The sequence below is a fragment of the Protopterus annectens genome, chromosome 3.part0 (assembly GCF_019279795.1).
Source record: "Protopterus annectens isolate FY-2018-M chromosome 3.part0, PAN1.0, whole genome shotgun sequence".
Lineage (NCBI taxonomy): Eukaryota > Metazoa > Chordata > Ceratodontiformes > Protopteridae > Protopterus > Protopterus annectens.
The window spans coordinates 116,347,076-116,373,859 of NC_056731.1; the positions used below are offsets into that span (position 1 = coordinate 116,347,076).

Consider the following 26,784-nt stretch of genomic DNA (forward strand, 5'->3'; position numbering starts at 1 on the left):
AATGTGGTATGTGTTGTCTCTTAGCCAATGCCAGGGTGTACTGGGTATGCCTACTTCTGCCTACAGGGACATCATCAGGGAGCTCTTCCTCCGAGTCCTCCTGTGAGTGTGGCTGTGCTGACCTAGGCACTGGTGGGGAGCTGTGTATCCCTTCCCTTTGCTGATCCTGCTGCAGCTGTTTCCACTGAATCATATTGTGTAGCATGGCACATACTATGAACATATGTGCACATATGGTTGGAGAGTACTGCAGGGCTCCACCAGATATATGAAGGCACCAGAACTGTGAGTTCAACAGCCCAAACACACACTCTGTGATGTTCTTAGTTTGTGTGTGTGTGTCTCATTATGGCATTCTTCATGTGTGTGTGTGTGTGTGTGTGTGTGTGTGTGTGTGTGTGTGTGTGTGCATTTCTGATGGGTGTCATCATCCACAGTTCCAGTGCATAGCCAGCATCCCCCAGCAAATGGTCATATGGAATATTCCCCCTAGCAAACATCTGGTATAGCTGTGATGCATGCCATATATGGGAGTTGTGATAACTGTCAGGGCTCCCAGCACACACATTCATGATAATGCCCAGGGGATTGCACAAGACCTGGCAGTTGATGGAGTGGTACCCCTTGTGGTTGACGTAGATTCTGCCTTCCTAACTGAGTGGTGCCTTGATGTGTAAATGAGTGAAATCTATGGCACCCAATGCCTCATGTTAGTGTGCTACATGGTAGAAATGTTGCATATTTCTGACCCTAGCCTCGGGGGGTGAGGAGAAAATAAATGTGCTCACTGGCATGTGGTGGCATGGCATCCAGGAACAGGTAGACTACCCTTGATGCTGATGCCTTTGAGACCCTCATCATGTCCTCAGTTCGTCTTTGGAAGGTACCTGTGGCTATTATCCTAAGGGCTACACATACCTTTGTTTCCACTGGAATGGGCTCCCCTCTGTTGGCTCTGGGTCTGAGTTGAGGGCGGAAGAGCTCAGTGAGTTCTTGTAGAATTTCCCTGTCCATCCTGTAGTGCTCTACAATTTCCAGTTCATGTACCTCCTGGATGGTTACCCAGGGCCTGAACAGTCTTCTCCTTCTCTGCCTAGGCCTGTTGTGAGCAGCAGCAGCAATATTGACTTCAGCATCTAGCACATACAGATGTACCAGACCTGCAGCAGCTCCTATCATTATTTCAGTTAAAATTCCCAAGTCTGTACTCCAATAGTGCAGAATATGTGGAAAAATCAGATTGTAGGGTGTATGCATACTTTATAGTTCTACACTGTAGGTGTGCTGCCTGCATGACTGGCTAACTATGATGCATTGCACCTGCCTAGTATATCATTAGCATCATTTAATGGCCCTAGTTTAAGTTAAACAAGGGTCATGATTAATTAATACGTCATTGTCCTTTTTAGATTTTCTCAGCAATGTGGCATGCCAAGAAAACGTGCACCCCATAGGTAAAAAAAGTTTAGCTATTAGTGGACACACACACGCACACTTCCATGCTCAGCACAGCAAGCAACCATGCTGAAACACATGCCCCTTAGGTAAACAAAGCTTTGAAGTCTGTGTGCACCCCCCCATACTTCCACACTCAGCAGAGTGGCATGCTGCACAAACAGGTGCAGCTAAGCTCCTATCAGCTTACAAGTTCTTGGACACACCCTTTCCTGATATCAGGTACCTCCTGTGTGGTTAGCAACATGATTCTCTGACTATATAAAAAAGCACAACACCAGGAATAAGAATGGACCGTTACAATAAAGAAATCCAAGTAAAAAAACAACATGGTTCTGACTACATGGAGGGGATATGCAGCCACAATTACCTCATTATGCTATTCAGTAACTCCACATCATTTACATAGGGATTTGTGTTCACAACCTGGAAACTACATGCTTCCAAGCCCTTCCACATTAGCAACAGCACCAGTGCACCACTGTAGATACTCCACGCAGAGTCCTGTAATACATTTCTTTCTCATAATATTAATATTGTTATTGCCACATTTTTTTAATAAGGTATGTTTGCACCCTGCAGTGTGCTGCTCAAACATGCCCAGATTTTTCATTTTTATTTTAATATATTTTCTGTAATTTTGAGACACACAGAGGATACTTTTGCTCATATCTGTACATGGTATGCCATTTCTGTACATCTATCTACAATTTTCAGCCCCTTTTGGCTGTCTACATTCCTGTACGCGAAATGTTTCCATTTACACTACAGACACTGACATGGGGTCTGAAGAGCTGACTATCTGCTTGCTGGATTGCACTACCTGCCTCATTTGCATGAGATTCACCTGCTTATGAGGTGATTTGCATGCCATGGAACTTCCTGTATTGATGTATGCATGCGCGTCACCCAGCAGTGCTTACTGGATTGCAAACCTGCTTACTCTCATCTAAGCAGCGTGGCATGATGCCTACACAGTAAAAAGACCATGTGGGCTTTATTAAATTCCCCCCATATTTTAATCTCAAAATCTCTGAATCTAGAAAAAAAAACGTATTCTAGTTTCAGTAGTGAGTAGATTAGTAAGTTTACAGTGAACTAACCTGTTTTAGCACCTAGATGACCAGTGACTCTCAATATAGTTTGCACATAGGGTATGCATTGTCACACTTTGAACTATTTGTGTTGTTTGACTTGAAGAACTGGATTGTTGTACAGGACAGTTTTTGGAATGTTACTGGTCTAACCTAGTCAGTGGGTGTGCTAAAGAGCACTGAATTTGTTTTCTTCAGCTTTACTAGTTGTTTGTTTCTCTGTAACTCATAGTATAGATTACTTAAGTCCTTCTGAAGTTGTTTTGCACTTCTCTTCTGCATTTAATCCCTTTGAGCAGGACCATATTATCATCATATGTACACAAACACAAAATCAGTAATCTGTTGAGCTGGAAGTATAGAGGGTGGAACCACAAACAAACAGCACTGGAACTATGCTCCCCAGATGGTTTAACAATCACGGCTGGTCACTGCCTTAATCCACAACTGAATCTTTGTCTTTCATTATTAAAAGAGCAGAGATCACTTCTTGTTCTTTCATCGACACAAAGAATACATATACAAGGTCCATAATTGTTAGATTCTTTTTCTACTAAGAGAATTCGAAACAAGATTTGTATAGTGAAGCTCGAACTGTGTAATCTGTTAAATCTTTATCTTCTTTTTCTCTTTTGCTTCACTTGTTCTCCTGCTGTGGTCACAAGCTGTATAACTTTTTTCTTTTGATTGTTGATAGGAGGTGGCCCTTTTATACAGCTTGCGACCATGGTGGGAAAACAAGTGAAGCAAAAGAAAAAAGCAAGATAAAGACAATGGATTATACAGTTTGAACTTCACTATACAAATCTCATCTCAAATTTTCTTAGTAGGAAAAAGAATCTAACAATTATGGACCTTGGATATGTATTCTTCATTGACTTAGGAACAGCAAGTGATCTATGTGCTCTTTCAATACTGAAAGAAAAAGATTAATTTGTGAATTAATGTGGTGAACAGCTGCAATTGTTAAACAATCTGGGGATCATCATTCCGGTGCTGTTTGGTAGTGGTTCCATCCTCCATGCTCCTGACTCAACAGATTGCTAATTATCATCATATGTGTTGATATTGAGCTTGGGATGTCCTTTAGCCACAGTACTGATCCTTGGGAGGCTTCAGTGAAAGTAATTGTATCATGGATATGAGAACCTGATGCAGTTTTATAGATTTTATTTTATAAGTAGGTCATGAATCATTTAACTATTCCATTCATACAACTTTTGTTTCCATGCTTTGTAAGGAGTAAATGTTTGTACAAATCGAAGGACTTTTCTAGGTCTATAAAATGGCACCATCAGAAGATCCATCTCCTTTTGTTATGTTGATTTCATGATAGATGACACTAGGTGTATTATAACACCTTGATAACCATGTTGACTGATAGAATGGAAGCCATGTTTGTTTCCATGTTTAGCAGTCTGAGTGTACACTATTTTTTCCATTTAGCCAGTATGTATGGATTAGCAGTGAATCAGTTATCTGGAACCAGTTTGGATGATGTCATATTCAGCATTTTTGAACAAAAGTAAGAGAATTCCTGATCGAATATGAGACTGAAGGTGCAGACTGTTGGCTTGGAATTAATATGACATGCCATCATAAAGAAAGTAGAATTAAGGTTTAGCAGGTTTAGAATTATATCTGAAATCTGAGTACTCTAGTCATTTTATTTTGGCTAGCAGCTGCTCTTAAAAATAAAAGAAGAAAAGCCTGGAGAAAACGGAGCTTGGTGAACTAGGAATGGAGTTTGAAGAGTGAGAGAAATGGATCTTGTCGGCTTATGACTTGGTAACATGGCCTCTAATTGCATTTACCAGACTGTTGACATATAATTAGTGGAATTTGTTAATGTATTAGTTTGCATGTCATTTTAAAGTAAACTATAGCAGCTGTTCACATCTGAATACTGCTCAGGATCACATGGCTGTGAACAGTCCCATGTGTTAAAGTGGACAGCCATGTAGAATCAAGACCCGGTGTTATGGTAAGTACATAACTATCATTTTTATCTTTACAGACAGAAGACCAAGATTTTGATAAACCTGTTCCCTGTCCATTTATACAGAATTATGGCAGTTTTCTTGGCAGCTGTCATTTTTTAATATAGCACCACACTTTAGCATCATTAAGATTTAGAAAGTTAATCATTCAATGAAAAGTTGATGTTTCATTCTTTTTTTGACAGAATATAATACGACTGAAGATGGCTGGGTAATATGCAATGGGTCTGACTACTATTTTAGTAAGGACAATGTCCCCATGGAGCAAGCCAGAGCCTTTTGTAAAAAGAATTTTGGGGATCTTGCTGTGATTGATGGTGAAAGTGAAAGACGCTTTGTGTGGAGGCAGGTAAGTAGAAGTCAAAGAATGCTTTGAATGTATACTTTATTTGTGCATCATATCTGCAAATTATACATAAGGAGTAGGTGGTTATCAACCTTCCTAATTCTTATTTGTTTTGTATTATTTGAGTTAATTCTGGATTTCAAAAATATGCATTCCAAAAGCATTTCCATTTCTCATGCATAGACTATGTCTGCACACATCTGATAAAAAAAAAAATTGCTACCATATTGAATGATATCAACCTGTTTACAAGATACTAGTGATCATAACTATTGTGTAATCACTAGTGTAAAACTACCATTTTTTTCCTGGAAGATCAAAGTTCTGGTATCCTGTAGATTGCCTCTTGACCCAAGATGCAGAGAACTTGCAGCTGCTGTATTTATGAAGTGGGGGTGTGGAGGATGTTAACTGATGGTAGTGTACAGGGTATAGAGGGGGGCTTGTTGTATCTATTATGTTGGTGGACAAGCTGTTCCAGGAGGAAGGTGTTGGGTTATAAAATACTTACTCTTTTACAGCTAATGTATATGATGATCCAGGAAGAACAGTACATGTTTGACTTCTTAGTGAGTAGTTAGTGTGATGGTACATACGTGATGATACATACGTGTGTGCTAATTGTGGACCACAACCTTCATTGGGCAGTGTATTTGTTAGGGTATTGAGTAGAAAGGAGGTCCAAGCTGTAGTAGGCACCCAGTTTGCATTTTCAATGGCAACACATTGATGTTCATTAATAGATTTTAATATTTTGCCTACATTAATTTGTTAGCACAGATACGAACATGTAGGTTTAGAAAGGCTGGTATTATTATTAGAAGTAGTATCAGTATTTTGTTATTATTTTATTATTGTTTGGAATATGATACAGGCTTCAATTTATTTCAAGTGGGAAGAGTATTCCCCTCACTGGGTGCTAGATGAATACACTCTTTTAACCAAAGAACTTGAGGTCATTAAGACAAGTGAAATAACAACTAGAGCCTTAATTCTGCATAAGTCACTGCAACTTTGCTCAGAAATTTCTCTCCCAACAGTACTTTCTATTTAAAAATTCTTTTGAGGGATCATATCTGTGGAATATAAATATTTATACTTGTGTTGAATTATGAACATATTAGCATAACATGGCACTATGGCAGTTTAGCTGCAGTGACAAATGCCTGCAGACAATTCCCTGTGGGAATATAGTAACCCCCTGCACCCTAACCACAGGTGGGAGACACAAACCCCCTACGTGATACACTCTACACCCCCCTAGAAACTACCATGTGCAACTTTCAGTGGAGCATGTGCCTGCAATAGGATGCCAAGTGGGCATCAAAGTGGTAGTGTGAAATCTGTGTGCTGTGGGCAAAGCCTTTATTAACACAATATGTAAAGTGATGTTTGCAGTGCTTGGTGCATACTAAACCCTGATATAATCATAACTTATAGAAATGTGCCACAGCACGGAGAAAATCCTGCACATCACTATAGTCACACTTATATTGCAAGATGTGCTTTAGACGATGGTCCCTTACAACAATAGCCTTCCTACGTGGTGTCACAGGCATCCCCCTCAAAAGAGACTCTCGTCGGATATCTATCAGGTTCTGTTCCTGTTGCAGGACAGACAGAAGGTCGGATAGCTGCATAGTAGGGCATCCCCGAAACACCTTCAGCCGATGATGCCATGCCTCTACCTGGTTATTAGTCCACGGGAAATCCATGTCAGAGACATCACAAACATTCCAAAACCTCAAAGGATAGGATGATGGTAGTCATTGCTGTGAAGAGCAACGGGATGCATACTTGAGTGGTCGGCCTCGCACATAATGATGATCCAGAAATACGCCAATAGGCTGTGCACAGTCAGCTAACATAGCCACAATGTCCAGAAATGCAGGGACAACATCTTCCACTGGTAAGAATGCCAATGCAATTAGCTTGCATACGGCAATTGAGAAAGCAGTGTCCTTACCATAGAGGGCCACAAGGTGGTGATGCTGGATGTGGCACCAAATGATCTGTGCGAAGTGGAAAAGGTACCCCTTCAGAATACTCTTAGGGAATGCCTTACGGCTGGCACGGATCGCTGTCTTCTCAAAATCAGTCATAATATACTGTGGAGCCAGGGTGCACTCCTGTTCTGCAGCCATACTCTTCAGTATCTCCCACATACTGTTGTATGCAGACTCTGATTTCCTTGTCATGAGACAGTACACCAGGGGGACAATCCTTGTTGAGGTGGGGGCACCAATACAGCCATGTAATGTATACAGCTGGCGACATATATCAGCCCGTGTAGGGAAGGTGCCATCCCCAAGAATTATGTCAGATTTGCACAAATCACTTAGATTCTGTGACGTTGTAAGTAGAACCAAGGAATCTGTCCCATCCATATCAGACCTTCTACGGAGGATAAAGCTGCCACTATGGAGTGGATACTGGCTGACATCAATATCCGCGAGTGTTACTGGAGGTGTGGTCATGGATGCCCATGCCCTCTGCCATACCCTGGTTATGCTACGATGCAGGGTGGCATGGCAAGGCATCTCTTGTAGTACATTTTCATCTGCTGAGCCTAGGACACTCTGCATTACCAAGCTTGGCAAGTCATTGCCGGGTACTGCCCTCTGCCGCAGTTCTGCTCGCAGTGTAGCAACCTGGGCTATTGTTGCATCTGGCCCGTGCTGGTGTGGCAGTGATTTCAGCAGTTCCTCCCCCTCATCCTGATGAACAGTGATGGCACGATCTCTGCAGGCCTGTACTCTCCGCTCAATACATGCCCAGTACCATTTAGGTGGCACTTCACACTCCAAATGGTAGAGGTATCCCTCCACTACCAGCATTGGTTTGCCCCGTTGGCTGGGCACTGTGCTGTATCTGTTGCCAAGCTGACCAGGGCTATACAGGTACATAGATTCCATCATGGTAATGCCACTTGTTGATGGCCTCTCAGTATCCATCATGGCCAGTGTAGCTGGGAACAGGATGTAGAGACGTAACTGGTACAAGTCACTATCAGATATTACAATACTTGCTGTACACCGCACTGTGTTGGACCCTGTGTTGTAGTGCTGCCTGCCACAGTTCCCTCTGCAGCTGTGTGTACTCCACCTTGCTCTGACTACCCGTTCTGCTATGGTTTCACTATATGCAGTTTACACAGCCATGGGGCTGACAAGTGCTTGTAGTGTGGTAAGCATCTACACGACTTGCTTGCAACACACTTTCTAAGTGTACTGAACAGGTCCCTTTTAACTCCCAGTTTTTCCTGCTGGCCAATCATGGTGTGGGGCCTAGTCTCAGTTTCAGTGACAGAGGTTACATAGGGAAGTTACTCAGTGTTGCACCCTTGTCTGCCTACGTGGGCCTGCATACTTCTGTACCCCAGCTGTAGTAAACAATGGATGGGTTTGACAGCCTCTGCAATACACACATGCTGCTGTGGACAAGGTGTAGGGTTGACACTCCTGCCTGACAGTGTTCCCTTACTACAATATTTATTCCCTGCTGTTGGCTTGGTAGTCTGTGTTTGCCTGAGTTCCATGTTCCCACCTGCCATTGCACTAGGGGGGGCTCTAGCAGAACAGGTGCTGTTTGTTGCAGTCATGCCTTTCCATCACTATGTCTTGGGCATGGAATGGAAATATTCCCAACAGTGACACTCACTGGCACATTATGTCTATAATGCTGTGACATCCTTGGTTGCTGTTACTCCAACAGGTCTTACAGTAGCATGTGCTTTCTGAGGGGTATGAAGTGTGAAACTCATGTATCTGTTGCACTGCACTGCTGGATATCCACATATGTGTGGTATTTCAGTTACATATATTCTGCATAGCTCAGGGCTGTTAGTGCTATGTTATGATCGTAGACTGTATTGACAGGGACATGCTATTTAAAAATGCGCATGTACAAATACTCTGCTGCAGCTGCAGCTACTATGGATTATATTACTGGCTTCCTGGGAGTATTTAGTGTGCAGGTTTGTGAGGACTTCTGCTGATCTACAGGTAAGTTGTTTACTGTACTTATTGGATTTATTTCTGTGCTTTGTGTGTATATGTGGTGCGGTTGTGATTTTATGGCTTTATTTGCGTTTACTTGTCTTGCGTGTTATTGGCATTCTGCGCCTGTTTGATGTGTTGGTTTGCAGCCTGCGTAGCTGCTTTAGGGGTTATCGCTGTTTCTTTGTTTTCCCACCGACGTGGGCTCCGATGGTGTATCTCACATTCGGCCGCACCGCTCTACGGTCTAGTGGTGCCGTGGCCTTCTTGTTTTGGCATTGTAGCTCGCGGGCAATCATCTCGCGATCTAAATGCCGGAACCCACCATGATTACTTCAGCCTAGAGGGTCTCCTGTGTCATGTTTTACCAACACAAAATATTTTAACATTCGATTATGTAGTCTCTACTTTATCAAGTAACTATAAATACATTTGTTGCAACATAAGCATTGCAGTCATTGCATTTTTAATGCTCTGTGTTATATTAGGGATGTTGAAGTCCCTGAGTATCATAGCCATAGTGTGAGCCATAGCTCTCAACTTCTTACTCAAGAACTCTAGACAATGTAAAACATATTCAGGGGTAAAGGCCCAAAATCTGGACAAATTTTTAACATTATTCTAATTCACTTAAAAAGTTAATAGAACAAATTTTGCATCAGTTTTCTGAACATTTTTCACGAGAGACAACAAAAATATGAGGCACAATCAGGGGACATGCTGCAAAATCAGAGACAACTGACAGGTATAGAGTCAGCTGCCAGATGACTACCCACAAGCAAAACCTTTTCTTTGGGAAATGGCTACCCAGAGAATTCAGAGTTCATTTCTATTGATGAATATATAATAATTGTAAAAAAATATATATTCAATACGAACCTTACCTTTAGATTATTTATGTAGAAATTAATCCTGAAGCTAACTAACTAACTAACATCTCATACTTCATCTTATTTAGTTTCAGTGTTCAAAATCATTTGCTTTTTAGCTGCCAAATTTAATTTATTAAGCATTTGTGAGCTCTAGTAAATTCACATTCTATCCATGGAATTTGTACAGTACCATGTGAACTTAACTTTTATCCTCAGTAGCGTGAAGCATATTTCCCCCTAATATTCTGTTGTGCTGAAAGTTGTATCTGTCGTCGGCTTTGATATTTTGCATGCTGTCTAGCTGGAGCTCTAACTCAAGTTATACAACAATATGCACTGAAGACATTTTCCATCACCTGCTCTTCAAACTTCTTACTTATCCAGTGAAATACTTTCGTTATTTTTGAAGCATTATGACCTGTTTTCTTTTGTATATCCAAGCACGTTGGCCTTCTAAGTAATTTATGATATTTTTTTCCGAACAGTTTGAACTTTGCTGGGTATATTATTATATATGGCATGTATATCATAGTTTTTGTGAGATGCCTAGTTGCATTGTGAATTATAAGATCTGGGATAGCTTGTCAAAACTAAGTCATTGAAAACAGTTCTCATCAAAAGTACACCCTTTCAAAAATAGTGGAAAACTAATATTTTTTGCAGGCAAGGCTGTGCCCTCATGTGCTCCCATTTCCTTACTAAAATATAACAACAAGGTTTGTACCATCATCTTGGAAGAGGGCAACATTTTGATGTACTATCCCTTTCACCAACAATTTGGCTATGATAAGGTATCCTGCCCCATATATCTATAGATATATATACATATACATACACACACACACACACACACACACACACACACACACACTTATATATATATATATATATATGGGTCTACTACACATGACCGAAATTTCGTATGACTGAAATTCATTTGACTGAGACCAGAACATCAAAAGTTAAAAACACTGAAAATTCATTTGACTGAAACTCATAACACTGACACATTAAATTAAAAGGTATATGCCCTTTTCCCCACTGTAGTGTGATCCTGGAGTTAGTATATATAGTTAGGGGGTGTGGGGGGCACAGCCCTCCACCTTAGGGGGTGTGGGGGCGTAGCCCCTACATAGATTAGGTATATATTGTCTTCTGGAAAGAGTTATTCATTGCAATTTTAAGTATCCATCTTTATGTTTTAAAATGCATAACATATGTGGGGGCTATGCTCCACACACCACCCAGTGTGGGGGGCTATGCCCCCTACACCCCCCTAACTATATATACTAACTCCAGGATCACACAACAGTGGGGAAAATGACATATACCTTTTGCTTTAATGTGTCAGTGTTATGGGTTTCAGTCAAATGAGTTTTCAGTATTTTGAACTTTTGATGTTCAGGTTTCATGAAATTTCGATCATGTGAAGTAGATCCATATATATATATATATATATATATATATATATATATATATATATATATATATATATATGTAGATGAGTAGCATCCTGCCTTCATGCAGAATAATACCACAGTACAAGGACAAAATGATTGACTTCAACAATTGGCTAAGCTTCTGGTGTAATTTTAAGGGGATCCAGTATTTGTCTGCCTGGGATGACATATTCGACAGACCACGATGCTTTGCCAGAGATGGCCTGCACCTGTCACCCTTGGGTTTCCGGATACTGGCTAAGGCTCTTGCCACCCCTATAGTGCCTTTTTCAGGCAAGGTTCAAATGACAAATTCACCACCGTAACAGGTGCAAGCAAGCAAAATCTGAGGGTAATGCTACGCAATGCTAGAAGTCTAATCCTCAAAATGCACTCACTCGAGGCACTCCTTAAAATGGAGAACATCGACATCTGTGCAGTGACAGAGACCTGGTTCAAAGGTCCAGAGAGCACCCCTGCATTACCAGGCTATAATTCATACCGCACTTTTCGGCAACCTAACCCAGAACGAAGCACTGGCATGTCCACATTCATTAAGGATATCCACACCTCCAGGCTAGTTGCACAGCATAATGCATCCGAGATTATCCAAGTCCAACTAACTTTGGGCAAAGCTGCAATCCACCATGCCCTTGGATTCCCACTCCTCATTTCTTGATACACTGGAAAGTATTAGGGTACAACCCAACACCCTAATAATGGGCAATTTCAACTACCCCACCATTAACTGGGAAAACTACTCATGTACCAACTCTTTTCTCAACATTTTCTGGAATTCATAAATTCCAACGCCTTGGATCAACTTATTCACACCCCCACCAGGGGCAGCAATATCCTAGATTTGGTCATTACCAACATGGGCAACCGGTGTTCCACACCAGAGGTCAATTCCTTGTTGGTCAGATCCGACCACAAGCTAATCACCTTAGACATCCACATCCCGCCCCCATAACCAATTAGGGAAACCACCGTAAAAAAACTTCTCCAAAGCCAACTTCACACTTCTTAAGACAGAAGTGGCAAACTTCATGACACCCATGCAGATGGACAATAGAGGTACGACTGCTGAGTCCTACACAAATGCACTTTATAAGTACTTGCACAAGTGCATGGATCATGCTATCCCTAATAGAACCAAGATGCTATCCTCCAAAAAAAGGAAGCCACTCTGGTGGTCCTCTGCCATAAACAAGCTCTACAAAAGAAGAAAGAAGCTGTTACAAAAAAGAGTAAAATCCCATGACTGGAGGAACTCCCTGGTCAACCTCAGTAAGAAGCTGAGATCCCTCATAAAATCCTCCAAAGCTAGTTATGAAAACAAAATCGCCACTGACTGTAAAGACAACCACAAAGCATTCTAAAGCTATGTCAAGAATCTCAATGGCAACACTTAGATCTGCTCTGAGTTACAGCACAATGGCACTAAATATACAGAACCAATTGATATTGCCAACATCCTGGCAGATAGGTTCAGGGTCTAACTTTACCCCCTCTCACCCCCTAGAGGGCCCATCTCTATACCAGAAGAATGCAAAGTTCCTGTAATCACGGCTGCACAGGTAAAAAACACATTCTCCAAAGCCAAGAACACAGCATCCACGGGACCTGACAATATCCCAGGGTGTGTTCTACATGAACTACAGAATGAACTGGCACCCTACCTAAGTACCATGTTAAATCATAGCCTCACCTCAGGCTTTGTGCCCACTGAATAGCACACCATGACAGTTATCCCACTCCACAAGGGGGAGCCACGAGGGACCCCGGGAATGTCAGCCCCATTATCCTGACGAGCCTGGTCTGCAAGGCCATAGAATGTATCATCATGGAACTCATAAACAAAGACATTGGTAATCTCCAAATTCTGGACCCTACCCAGTTCAGGTTTGTAAAAGGCAGAGCATGTCTCCTAAAACTGATTGACTTCTTTGAAGCAGTCACCAAAGCTATAGATGAGGGTAAGAAGGCTCACATAGCTTATCTCACCAAGGCTTTTGACACCATCCCCCACTCTGGAATTATAGATAAGCTCACTAAACTAGGTATAAATCCCTATGTCGCAAGATGGCTCATGGACAGAACCCACACTGTGAAAGTAGCAGACTCCAAATCCGACTTCAGACCAGTGAAAAGTGGAGTACCACAGGGTTCAGTCCTGGGTCCTCTCCTGTTTGGTATCTACTTTTCTGAAGTACAGGCTAACACAGAAGGTCTTTGGCTAACAAAGTTTGCAGATGACTGCAAACTAGGAGCCATAATCGAAACTCCTAACAATGTGGACATACTACAAAAGGACCTCACTGAGACAGATGCTTAGTGTCAAAGCCATGGCCTGAAGCTCAATGCCAAAAAGTGTATTGTCATCCCCTTTGGTAAAAACTCTGTACCCATGAACTACCACATAAGTGGTAGTCTACTTAATGCCGAAAGTGTGATAAGAGACCTTGGGACACAGGTGGACAGTAGTCTCTCCTTTGATAATCCCATTGCCACAGTGGTCAGGAAATCCTTCTATGTGGCTCACCTCATCACAAAAGGTTTCTCATTCAGAAAAAAAGAGGTCATTGTTCCCCCTCTACTCATCACTCATTAGACCCATTATACAGTACAACGCCCCTTTTGGTATGTACCTCACAAGACATCTAAAACAACTGGATCGGCCACAGAAATACCTCACAAAGAGGATTACTGGCCTCAAACAGATGCCCTACGCAGACCGTCTCAAAAAACTCCAGCTTTACTCCGTCGCATATCGCCTACTCAGAGGTGATCTCTGCCTAACATACAAAGCTATGTCAAACCCAGAGCTGTTGGACATGCTCCACTTAAAGAAATCCCAATCCCTCGGGTCTACACCCTCTAGGGACCTAAACTTTGTCACCACAATAAGCAGAACATGCTGAAGGGATAGATTCCTGTCCCAGAGACTTCCCATGCTCTGGAACAGACTACCTATCTATGTCAAACAGAGCTCCTCATTAGCACTCTTCAAGAAAAATCTTGATGATTGGATGGGAAATAGGAAATTCACCCCAGGGATCACTTCTGTGGCTCTGCTTGACAGGGGCACAGGAAAATAATTTTCTTGGGTGGCGAAAGCCAGGATACCTTTTGGCTAGGCTTATATAGGCCCTAGGGCTAATAGCCTAGTACCTACCTATGAACCTATATATATATATATATATATATATATATATATATATATATATATATATATATATGTATGCATATATATGTGTGTGTGTGTGTGTGTGTGTGTGTGTGTTACATATCATTCCCCAAGGCACAGTAACTGGGCTAGACTGGATAGAATTTATATTTCATAGAAACTTGTGCATTTAACTGAAAATTTTGACACACACTCCAATAATTATTTCAGATCACCCCCTCCCCCCAAAAGAAAGATAAAAATGCAAGGTAATGAAGTAAAAAAATTCCTCTTTCAGTTATTTTATTGCTTTTATAATATTCAGTACTTCAAATGCAGTTGGTTTGGAATTTGATTTCCATTTTCTTGTCATTGCATTTTTGGTAGCCTACAGAAATAAAATTAACAAGGCCTCATTATGTCTAGACAATTCAGATTGTGTGTCCCAAAATCATTTCCATAGTTACAGCCATTTACTCACCCGATATTTCTGACAGAATGCTCAGTAAGGGAATTTTCAAAATCTACCAAAACACCAAATAGGTTCCACATACCGGTTTCGGCCCGGATTCAAACCTGGCCTTCTTCAGTGTATAACAATAGAACCAATCAGAAATAAAGGTGTTTATATATAACGTACAATTCAATGATTGGTTGTATAAACCAATGACTCAAGCTCATGAATATTAAACATAATGTTATATTTTTTACATCTTAATACTAGAATGTCACAAACATATTTCCAAATACATAGAGAATACAATGACATATCTTGTTCAAAAGTGGAATCTTAATATGTGTGTCAGTAATATGTGCAATATTTTATAAATATTCATTTAATCCTGGGTTTAGTAAAGCACCAAGTTTGGTGATCCACTTTTTCTTTTAGGTCAAGTTTGGTATGCCAACCACCTTTGTTAGTTCTGTCACCAATAATTTTGTCAATTATTGTAACACGAAGTGTGCCTTGTTATGTGTCAGTGTGTGTTTATATAATGCATTAGATGTTTTTTTACATCTAATATCACTCAAATGTTCTGATATCCGTAGCTTAACTGGTCGAAGTTTGTCCAACATAAAATGAATGGCAGCTACAATGTGCCATATAAATGGCCCAATCCGTGTTGCAATTGGCAAAATTTTATATCAAACACCTTATTGCTGTTTCTACTGGTAAACTCTTTTGTTTTGCTATGAGTTTACAATTAACACAGTGACATGGGGAAACAACCTATAAGTTTATCACCCAAAATAGTTGTTTGATATATATTTGATAAAGAAGATTCAAAATGATGTTTGTAATGGTTAAAGTAACCGCTAAATTTTTCCTTTTAACGAAAATAAACATGTGTTAGGAACAATAGATTTGGTTCTAACATCTGCTTCAGTATATTCAATTTCCTTAATGATATTAATAAAGGTATTGGTGTTTCTACCATATGTGGTAGTAAAACGCAATGTGCTTGTCTTGTTTCGTTTTTGTTTATATTTTAACAAGTTTGATCTATGTAAACCTGAGGCATGATTCAAAGCCATTGTAACATAACCTGAGTTATATCCCCTGTTCCTAAACCTGGTACACAGATCTTGAGCATGATGACCAAAACTGACATATATGCTGACCTATTTATGGCTTATTTGGAACACATTATGATCTATGATGTTACTCACAACCTTTTTTTGCCTGACATAGACATCTGGCGTAGATATTTGGATGACTGCTGGATGGTGTGGAGATCGGACATTCCATATCTCCTTGAATTTGTAGAATATCTGAATGATAACAAATGGGGGATCAAATTTACCATCAGTTATGATCAAAAATCTATAACTTTTTTGGATGTCTTGGTAACAAGGAATATGGATAATACTTTAAAAACTGAGACTTATAGAAAGTTTCCCGAGTATAATACCATTCTCCACGCCTCCAGCTTTCATCCAAAACATATTGCTAAAAATATTCCAAAATCGCAATTCATTAGAATGAGAAGAAATTGCTCTGATAATGTCAGTTTTGGTCATCATGCTCAAGATCTGTGTACCAGGTTTAGGAACAGGGATATAACTCAGGTTATGTTACAATGGCTTTGAATCATGCCTCAGGTTTACATAGATCAAACTTGTTAAAATATAAACAAAACGAAACAAGACAAGCACATTATGCGCTTTACTACCACATATGGTAGAAACACCAATACCTTTATTAATATCATTAAGGGAAATTGAATATACTGAAGCAGATGTTAGAACCAAATCTATTGTTCCTAACACATGTTTATTTTCGCTTCAAAAGGAAAAATTTAGCGGTTACTTTAACCATTACAAACATCATTTTGAATCTTCTTTATCAAATATATATCAAACAACTATTTTGGGTGATAAACTTATAGGTTGTTTCATGGTCACTGTGTTAATTGTAAACTCATAGCAAAACAAAAGAGTTTACCAGTAGAAACAGCAATAAGGTGTTTGATATAAAATTTTTGCCAATTGCAACACGGATTGGGCCATTTATATGGCACATTGTAGCTGCCATTCATTTTATGTTGGACAAACTTCGACCAGTTAAGCTACGGATATCAGAACATTTGAGTGATATTAGATGTAAAAACATCTAATGCATTATATAAACACACACTGACACATAACAAGGCACAATTCGTGTTACAATAATTGACAAAATTATTGGTGACAGAACTAACAAAGGTGGTTGGCATACCAAACTTGACCTAAAAGAAAAAAAGTGGATCACCAAACTTGGTGCTTTACTAAACCCAGGATTAAATGAATATTTATAAAATATTGCACATATTACTGACACACATATTAAGATTCCACTTTTGAACAAGATATGTCATTGTATTCTCTATGTATTTGGAAATATGTTTGTGACATTCTAGTATTAAGATGTAAAAAATATAACATTATGTTTAATATTCATGAGCTTGAGTCATTGGTTTATATAACCAATCATTGAATTGTACGTTATATATAAACACCTTTATTTCTGATTGGTTCTATTGTTATACACTGAAGAAGGCCAGGTTTGAATCCGGGCCGAAACCGGTATGTGGAACCTATTTGGTGTTTTGGTAGTTTATCTATAAACCAATAAACTACTATCTACAGTCCACTCTTGTTGCTGGCGTCTCCTTTTTGCTATTCATTTGTTTCTCAGCCGTGCAACTCCCTACGTGCAGGAAATACTTGGTTGAATTTTCAAAATCTGCCAGCTCATCACACTACCAAAACATATGTATCTGGTCACCTCTTCCTTCCCCGTCATACCTCCAACATTTGCTATTCACTTTAGGAAAATTCTTTAAAGTCCAAAATGGTATAACAATACCTAAGCAAACACTTCCAAGCAAAATATCCGAAACCCTCTGGACTTTGTTGCATAATTGGAAGCCATACATATGTCCTCTCATTCTTCCCCTGAAAATTGCTTTTTCATTTTCTCCTCACAATCTTTTCTAACTTCATCAGATTGATTGTTATTGTTATCATGCAGCATTTTATATACCCTACTATTTACCCATTTTTTAACAGCAGCTTTGTTCTAGATTCAACTAAAAAGTCTACCATATCAGGTCTTTTACTTAGGATTCTTCTATCCCTTTCTCTTTGCTATAGTCTGAGATCAATCCCTGGTAGGGAAGGCAGTCTGTAGTCTGCAGTCCAAGCATCTTCTTGGCCTCATCTCCCTCAATTAACTTTCCATCTCTAGTTATTTGCACTGAATACCTTGGTTCCTTTACCAGTTTTATCCACTAAATTCCAGCCCCCTTTTGCTTGTTTTCTGTACTCTTACTTGCAATCATCCCTCTTGCCAAAATCTCATTTCTCCATTCTTGTGTTACTTTACTTTTTGGAATACTTTCTGTTACTTTGAGTATTATATTCTGTATGGTTGTTATTATTCTCCTTAAGGCTCTGCATCCAAAATCCCAGTCTCTCCTTATTTCTTAAACTTATTACCTGCTTCATAATCATCCCTTTCTACTTTGAATTGTAACCTTTTGTTTTGTGTTTATATATATATATATATATATATATATATATATATATATATATATATATATATATATATATATATATATATATGTATATATATATATATATATATATATATATATATATATATATATATGTATATATATATATATATATATGTATATATATATATATATATATATATATGTATATATCTATGGGATCTACTTCAGATGATCGAACTTTCAAAGTTTGACTTTCATATGGCCGAGACCATATGATCAAACTTTTGAAAGTTCGAACATCTAATAAAAAAGTTAAAAAAAAGAAAAAAAATTACCTGAACGGTTTAAGCAGGGAGCAAGCCCCCCACACCCCCTGCTATTTATATATACCAACTCTGAGATTGCACTACAGTACGGAAAAGGGAAATCTTCATGTTCCGCTCTGTATTGAGATCTTCATTAGGAACGTTCAGACTTTCAAAAGTTCGATCATATGGTCTCGGACATATGAAAGTCAAACTTTTGAAAGTTCAATCATATGAAGGGGACCCTTATATGAATTTGCAATTTCCCATCCAGTAGTCAAGATTACATTTGAATAGGGTTAGGGATAGACTCTGCTTCACATGGATAGGGAGCCTGTTCCAGAAAATGGGATCCTTTGAGTCTCATATCTGTTTTGCCAGCAGTTCTATTTATATTGCAAGCAAAGTTCAAATCCCTGGATCCAGTGTTTCTTGTACTGCTCATTTTGTGGATGTGCAAAAGCTCCATCAGGGCGGGATCTAAGGAAGTATTTTATGCCAAATGCAGATCACCTCTCAACAACCTACAGTAGACCAAGTATACAGACAGGGCTCTAAGGCAATCTGTATAGAACAGTGTGTTATTACCATGGATTCTCTTGGTGAGGAACATTTGTGGGTATTACAACTGTTTATGTTTAGTCAGGTTCATACCAAAGGGCACATTGTGCTCAGTGATGGGTCTGATAAGGGATGAGTGGAGTGGGACTATACATTTCTTGGACCAGGATGCCATACCATTACTTATACTTTGGGTGACATATACATTTTTTCTTACTACTTTGTCTATGTGTTGATCAAAGGCCAGCTTACTGTCTATGTTTGTTCCCAGATTTCCATCTACTGGGTCAACTCTTAAGGATGTCTTATCAATGGAGTAATTTGCCTGGGTAGACATTTTCTCAAAAAGCACAGTAATGCACTTCTTGGATTGAGTTTTAATCAGTAGCTTTGACATCAGTCATTTGTCTTTATTAGACCCTCTTACAGGATGTTAGTATCAGGGGGAGATATTATGATAGGTCCCAATTTGCAATTGTCTGCGAACTTGGTCAGCCTTGACCTCAGAGAAGTGGATGCCAAACAGGTGGTACTCCACTGGTGACCTGTCTCATGGTGGAGGTGGTTTCACTAATCCTGACTTCTTGGGTCCTATCTGTGAGCCAGCTGGTAATCCAGTGATTTGTGTAGGAAGTTATGCTTGGTTTGGTGAGTTTGCCCATAATACCTGAGTGAGGTACTGTGTTAAATGCCTTATCCAGGTCTTGGTAGGCAGTATGCACCATTTTCCCTTCATCCATTGCTTTGTTTACCTTCTCAAAGAAGTCTACCAGGCATGACCTTCCTTTGACAAAACCAAACTGGGATGCATCCAGTGTCTGTAGGTTGTCATTGTCTCTGTTGATCATTTCCATGATAATGCATTTCATTTCATGGCTTTGCATATTAGACTGGTCAGACTAATAGGTCTGTATTTTCCAGGGCTGGTTGATGGTCCACCCTTGTGAAGGAGGATAACCGTTGGCATTTGCTTGGCATGCAGCCTATTTTGAGACTGCAGTTGAAAAGTGACTCAGTTGGTCCTGATAGTTCTCATTTCAGGCTATTTAAGGGGCAGCCTAGGATATTTTCAGGCCCCATTGAAGCTGTATTTTTAGCCTTAGTGAGCACTGCTATGACCTGCTCTCTGCTGATAGTTGGGAGGGATGTTATGCTGGTAGGAATTTAACATGGGGTGGTGGGTGAAATGGTGGGGGTAAAGACTGAACTGAATTGTTGGCCAGCAGATTTATGTCACTCTGCTCAGGGATGGTGGTACCATTTATTACCATTTCTGCACATTGTTGCATATTACCTTTGAGGTTTTGGACATAGCTGTAGAAGAACTTGTGGTTGCCTTTAGCCTGAAAAAACTATCTTGACCTCATAATTGGCCTTCTTGAATTTAATTAGTCTTTTTAGTTTTATGTTTAGTTTTATTAGTGAGCTCTTGTCATTATGAGAGTTTTTTGACTCTGGGCGTGACTTTTTTCCTTTTTTATGTACTTTGTTAAGCTTAGAATTCCACCAATGTGGTTTTTTTTTTAGTTTGTTTTGATATTACTTCTGGAAGGTACAACAGTCTTTATGCAACATGTTACACATTTGTACAGTGTTTCTGTGAATAATTCTGCACAGGTTGATGCCATCAGTGGGTAGGGCAGGGATTGAATTTTGGCAAACTTACTTAATAGGATGTAGTTTGCTTTGGAATAGTTTCAAACTGTAACAGGTTTTGCTGGATTTTCCAAGTTGATTTTTATTTTGAATGAGACAGCTTTGTGATCCAACCTTATCAATGAGGCTGTGACACAATGGTGGGGTTGGGGATGCAGTGCTATCCCATATTGGTGAGAACGAGGTCCAGTATGTTTGAACCTCTGTTTGAAGTGTGCACTGATTGGAAAGGGCATTTATGTTAATAAATTCCAGGAAACATTGTACCTGCAAGTTGGAGGCAATGTATGTTTCTCAGCTTTTTGCTGAACAGCTGCAGAATTCTTCCCAGAAAGTGTTTTCTCTTCACCTTTTATAGTTGATTTTCATTCTGGTTTTCTAATTTCTTCTTTGCTGGCATGCAAGCTAGCAACTGAATTTTACCAAAATTGACAGTTTTCACTGATTGTTATTCCTTAGTTTCTGTTTTTACACTGGTAGAGCTGAAATTAAGCTGTTAATCAGTGTGTAGCCATCTTGGAATCCCCAGTTCTTGTACTTCTTGTTTGAAGTTTTGTAATTTCCCAGATTCCCAAAATATATGTTCCCAGGTGCCTCTTTCTTCTTGTTCACACCTCCAACATATATCATTTATTTGGAGGAGCATATGTCGCAACCTAACTGGTGTTTAAAAATATCAATGGAGGCACTTCCAGGTAAAATTCTGAATTTCATTAACTTAGTTGCATATTTATGAGTCATACATATTTCTCTCCATTCCTCTGTAAGTATATGCCTCTGCAGCTTTTGAATCCAGTCCAGTTTAATTTTCTCCATTTGATGAGACCTCAATCCTAATCTCCCTTTATATGCTCTGGTTATAAGCGTGTTTCTTACTGGGGCCTCCCCATTACCATCCATTAGATAATTTCTAATTCTTGGGATTGCTTGTGTTTCTTTCAATTTTGTATTACATCTTTAAATGTAAACTTATGTATGACAAATGATCCCTCTCGCTCAAATCAAATTTCCTCCTGGCTTCTTCCCAGTTTGAATCCCTTTGATCTCTTCTAGTTTTCTCCAAAAATCCTGGCTGTTTTTTCTCCTTCTTCATGCCACTGCTGGATTGTACTGTAACCCAAATCAGTTATTAGGGTATACTCCTTCTATAGGTAATATCTTTCTTCCCATTCTCATATCTTTTTTTTGGCTCAAAATATGCATTTTGTCTTAAGCATGTGCAACTTCAGTTGTTTTAAAATCATAGTTTTCCATTTGGCCATGTAGGATGCATCCTGAGTTTTATTTGATTATTTATATATATATATATATATATATATATATATATATATATATATATATGGGTCTACCTGACAAAATAGACACACTACAACACCGACAACGAAATCACCGACATCACATAACCGAAAGTTCACAAACACGAAACCTCACATGCCCGACACACCACAATCCCGACAATCAACAAACAAAACAAATCCCCTGTCCAAAAAGCACACACACAACACAAGCACACCAAAATCCTTACAAACCCACACTAAACCTTACATACACAACTATCTATAACCTTAACCCAAACCCTAACCCTAAAGTCTGTCACTATCGCACACTCACCTAACCCGCACCCTAACCCTAACACACTTAACCCGCCCCTAACCCTAAAGACTGTCACTATCGCACACTCACCTAACCCGCACCCTAACCCTAACTCACTTAACCCACCCCTATCCCTAGAGTCTGTCAATATCGCACACTTACCTTACTCGCACCCTAACCCTAACGTCCGTCACTGCCGCATACTTACACAGCCTTTTCACATGTCGGTGTTCTCAGCATTGGGGTTTTCATCCATCGGTCATCTCAGTTTTCGATCTTCTGGTGTCGGTGTTCTCATCGTTGGCGTTGTCAGCTTTCGGCGTTGTCAGGTAGACCCATATATATATATATATATATATATATATATATATATATATATATATATATGTACTAACTGTACCCGGCCACGCGTTGCTGTGGCTCAGTCTGGTTAAAAGGAAAAGAAAGAAAAGAGAAAGCGCACGTTTCTAATATGTTTAATTTCACAATGCTTGTGGGTATACAATATTTTTTGTTGTTCCATTGTCTGTGCAGATATAGAAATTGTCTGGATTGCCGACTCTAGAACACACAACATATAATTGTCCATGTGAGAAGCAATCCGTGTGTAGATCTAAACCGCACAATTCTAAAGACTGGCCCTGAGCTTTGTTGATGGTGATTGCAAATGCCAATCGAATTGGGAATTGCAATCTCTTAAATTGAAAGGGCATATCCTTTGGAATCATAGGAATGCGAGGAATGAGGACATCTTCACCTTTGAAAGGTCCTGTCAAGATTGTTGCTTCGATGACGTTGCTCATTAATTTTTTTACTGCTAGCCACGTGCCGTTGCAAAGCTTTGGCTGGTTGATATTTCGCAACATGATAATTGGCACACTGATTTTCAATTGCAGTACGTGCGGTGGCATCCCTGGCAGATCGAGTGAATTCAAAAATTCTGTTGGATAATTAACCACTTCATCTGCTTCCACAACAGTGTCGACGGACTTGTATGTGACTGCCTCTCTTTGAATGTTAGACTGAATAAAATTGTTAAGTTCGTAGACGTCTTTGTTCTTGGCCGCAAGAATAGCTCGTTCAGTCAGCCAATCGTGATTCTTGTAATTGGTTTGAATATTGGGAAATACTTTTTCAACCAATTCTTCTTTTGACGTCACTAAATTGCAGACGTTATGAGGCAATGAAATTTGTCCTGAGGTCAGATCAACCGGCACCTTTCCGTTCCCAATTTCCAGCAATTGATGTGAGAGTATCTCAGCTGATCGATCGTTTTGCAGCTGGACACGCATACTTGTAGTTAATTTTAACGTCTTTATGTGTCACCACAAAGTAGAGTATTTCAGGCAAGCATTTATTTCATCTGCTGGTGTCGATCGAGGAGAACGAAGCAGATCTGAAGCTGCAGAACGAGATCGCCGTGCTCGCAACCGTGCATCCTCAAGTCTGGCTGCACATTACTCTGCTGCTTCCTCGGCACGTTTTTGAGCCATTCTTTGTCTGTTTCACTTGTTTGCTGATGCCCGTTCTTCCTCAGTTTGATTTGCAATTACTCGTCATACTGCTTCCACTCCGCGAGTACGATGACCTAAGTTTGATCTTCTGCGAGGCATTATTTGGATGAACTAAAGCAGATCGATTGCACTGAAAAAGAAGTAAGAAAGTTATAACAAAAACATATAAAATTGCATATTTGTATACAAATATATAGAATCCATAGTAGGTATATGCAATATGTGGCATCTATATAATAGTAGGTATATAAAAACACGCGCATATTTGAATGGAACAGTGTGAAAATTTCAAAGCAATCGGTGAAGTACTTTCAGAGATTTAAGATTTTGAACAAACGAACATTTACATTTTTATTTATATAGATATATCTGCCTAAATTACATATCTTAAAAATTTTCCTGTAAATCTGGCACTCCTAGTCCTCCTGGGTCTACTGGCATTATTAGCTTGTCCCACTGCACCCTGTCTCCTTTGTTTTCCCATATGAATTTATTAACTTCCTCTCTAATTCTAGCCCACATTTTCCTTGGTAGAATAAAATGGTATAACTGACCTACAAAAAAAACAATGACATTAAAACCATTTTATAGCTTGCACAGTACCCTTTAAGTCCATGACCAACATTTTCCATTGTCTTAGTTTCTTAGTGATTTTCCCAGATGTCTCATCCCACATATTTTGTGTTGCCTCCTGTGTGCTGATTCTCAGCCATATCACTAAATAATGAATCGTTTCATGTCCCCACAGAAAAGGAAACTGCTGCACCATGATTGCTTTTGTTTTGTCTTAATTTATCTTGTACCATGTTAGTTCAATACATAATTTTAATTTTATAAAGAGGGTCTGTAAATCTTTGTCTGGGTCTGTGAGACTAAGTAAAATGTTATCTGCAAATAAGGCAAATTTTTCCATTGATTTCCCCAAACTGTATCCCATTATCCGTGAGTTCCTCATTTATCCTTGCTAATGGCTCTAAATATAGGACAAACAACAGTGGGGACAAAGGACATCACCAGCTTGTTCCTTTTGTTATTTGTCTTGTTTTAGATAGTTTCCCATTGCATTTCAGTTTTGCCACTGATCCTTGATATATTCCTCTGATATAGTGTAATCCAGACTTGAAAGAACCCAAAATCTGCCATGGCTTCTCTTAGTAAGGCCCAACTCACTCTTTTGAAAGCCCTCTCCACTTCTAGATCCATCATCATCAATGTTTGTTTATTTCTGCACCTCTTCAGAAAATGAGAACTCTCATAATGTTGTCAAATACTTACCTGACCATTACAAACCCACACTGATCTTTGTCACTAATCTTCTAGCTATGATTGTCATCAAAACTTTATAATCATTGTTCAAGATGGATATCTGAGCATATGATTTTGGGTTAGTCGGCCCTTGGGTATCAAGGCCATTACTGACAAATTCCACTTGGGTGAAATCTCTCCCCCTTCCATGATGTTGTTAAATAACATTGTCCATACTGTAGTTATTTCCTTTTCAGATTCTTTTTTCCTCACTCTCTTGTTATTTGCTGTGTTAAGGTCCTATAGTCAACCTTTCTCAGCTTGGGCAGTTTAAGCCTTTTTAGATATGATTTCATATCCCTTATCCTTGTCTCCCTTTAGGGTCTTTATATAATCTGGTGTAGTAACCCATGCAATATATGTATTATTTCATCTGGGTACACTTCCAGTTTCCCTGTATCTGGGTCTCTGCCCTTCATTCCTCCTCTTTCTTCTGTCTGTCTGTTTAACCTCTGTACATGGAATTGAGTCATTTTGGGATTGCTATGGAAAAAGGATATTTCACTGCCTTAGCTCCTTATGCATTTACATTGTTTAAGTATTTGGCCGAATCACTCTTTCCTTTTACCTACTACTTTTCAAATTTTCCCTCTATCCCTCTCTATGGCTTTTCCCTGTATATCCTTTATTTTAATGGCTTTTTAATATATTTATCATACCTAGTTTCCCATAGTACCCTCACTTTTGTATCCTCCTTTTGCCAAACTTTTCCAAGTTCAACCTTTCCATGATTATTTTCCTAATTTTAACTGACAGTATTTCCTGTAACCAATTGATGAATGATTGCCTTTTCGTTAAGAAGGTTGGGAAATGCCAGTGCTTTTCCACGTATTCACTATGTTGCACTGGTATTCTGATTTGGACTGGATCAAGGTTCAGCAGTGTCATTGGATGAGTTTTTAAGTTTGCCAACATATTAATATGTACCTTTGAAGTATTGCATCTACCTAGCCTCGCCAATGTGACATATTCCTCTTTTACTTCTCTGTGTTAACATCATATGTTGCATTCCAAATATTTGAATATGCTTCCCCAGGTACCTCCCTTCTTTTGACAGAGTTTTTTTTTCTTTGGCCCCTGTAACCTCTGGAGTACCAGCTAAGATATTCCAGTCCACTACTCATATTAATATATATATATATATATATATATATATATATATATATATATAGATATAGATATAGATATATATATATATATATCTATATGGATCCCCTACACTACACTGACACACCACAAACCTGACAGCAAAACACTGAAACCACACAATACCGACAGTCCACATTACCGAACACCATAACACCGACTCACAGCACACACACAACACAAGCACTCCAAAAACCTTACAAACCTACACTAAACCTTACATACACAAATATCTATGCACTAACCTTAACCCAAACCCTAACCCTAAGGTCCATCACTATCACACATTTACCTTACCCGCACCCTAACCCTAAAGTCCGTCACTATCGC

General features: G+C 39.3%; 1 protein-coding gene across 2 annotated transcripts in view; it reads left to right on the forward strand.

The window, feature by feature from the left end:
- Nucleotides 1-26,784, forward strand: part of MRC1 (mannose receptor C-type 1) — a 1,874,292-nt gene that overhangs the window by 1,002,616 nt on the left and 844,892 nt on the right. For both annotated transcript variants that reach the window (XM_044064625.1, XM_044064626.1), the window contains exon 17: nt 4,735-4,898. In XM_044064625.1, coding sequence (XP_043920560.1) covers nt 4,735-4,898 — 164 coding nt within the window. The remainder of the gene's footprint in view (nt 1-4,734; nt 4,899-26,784) is intronic.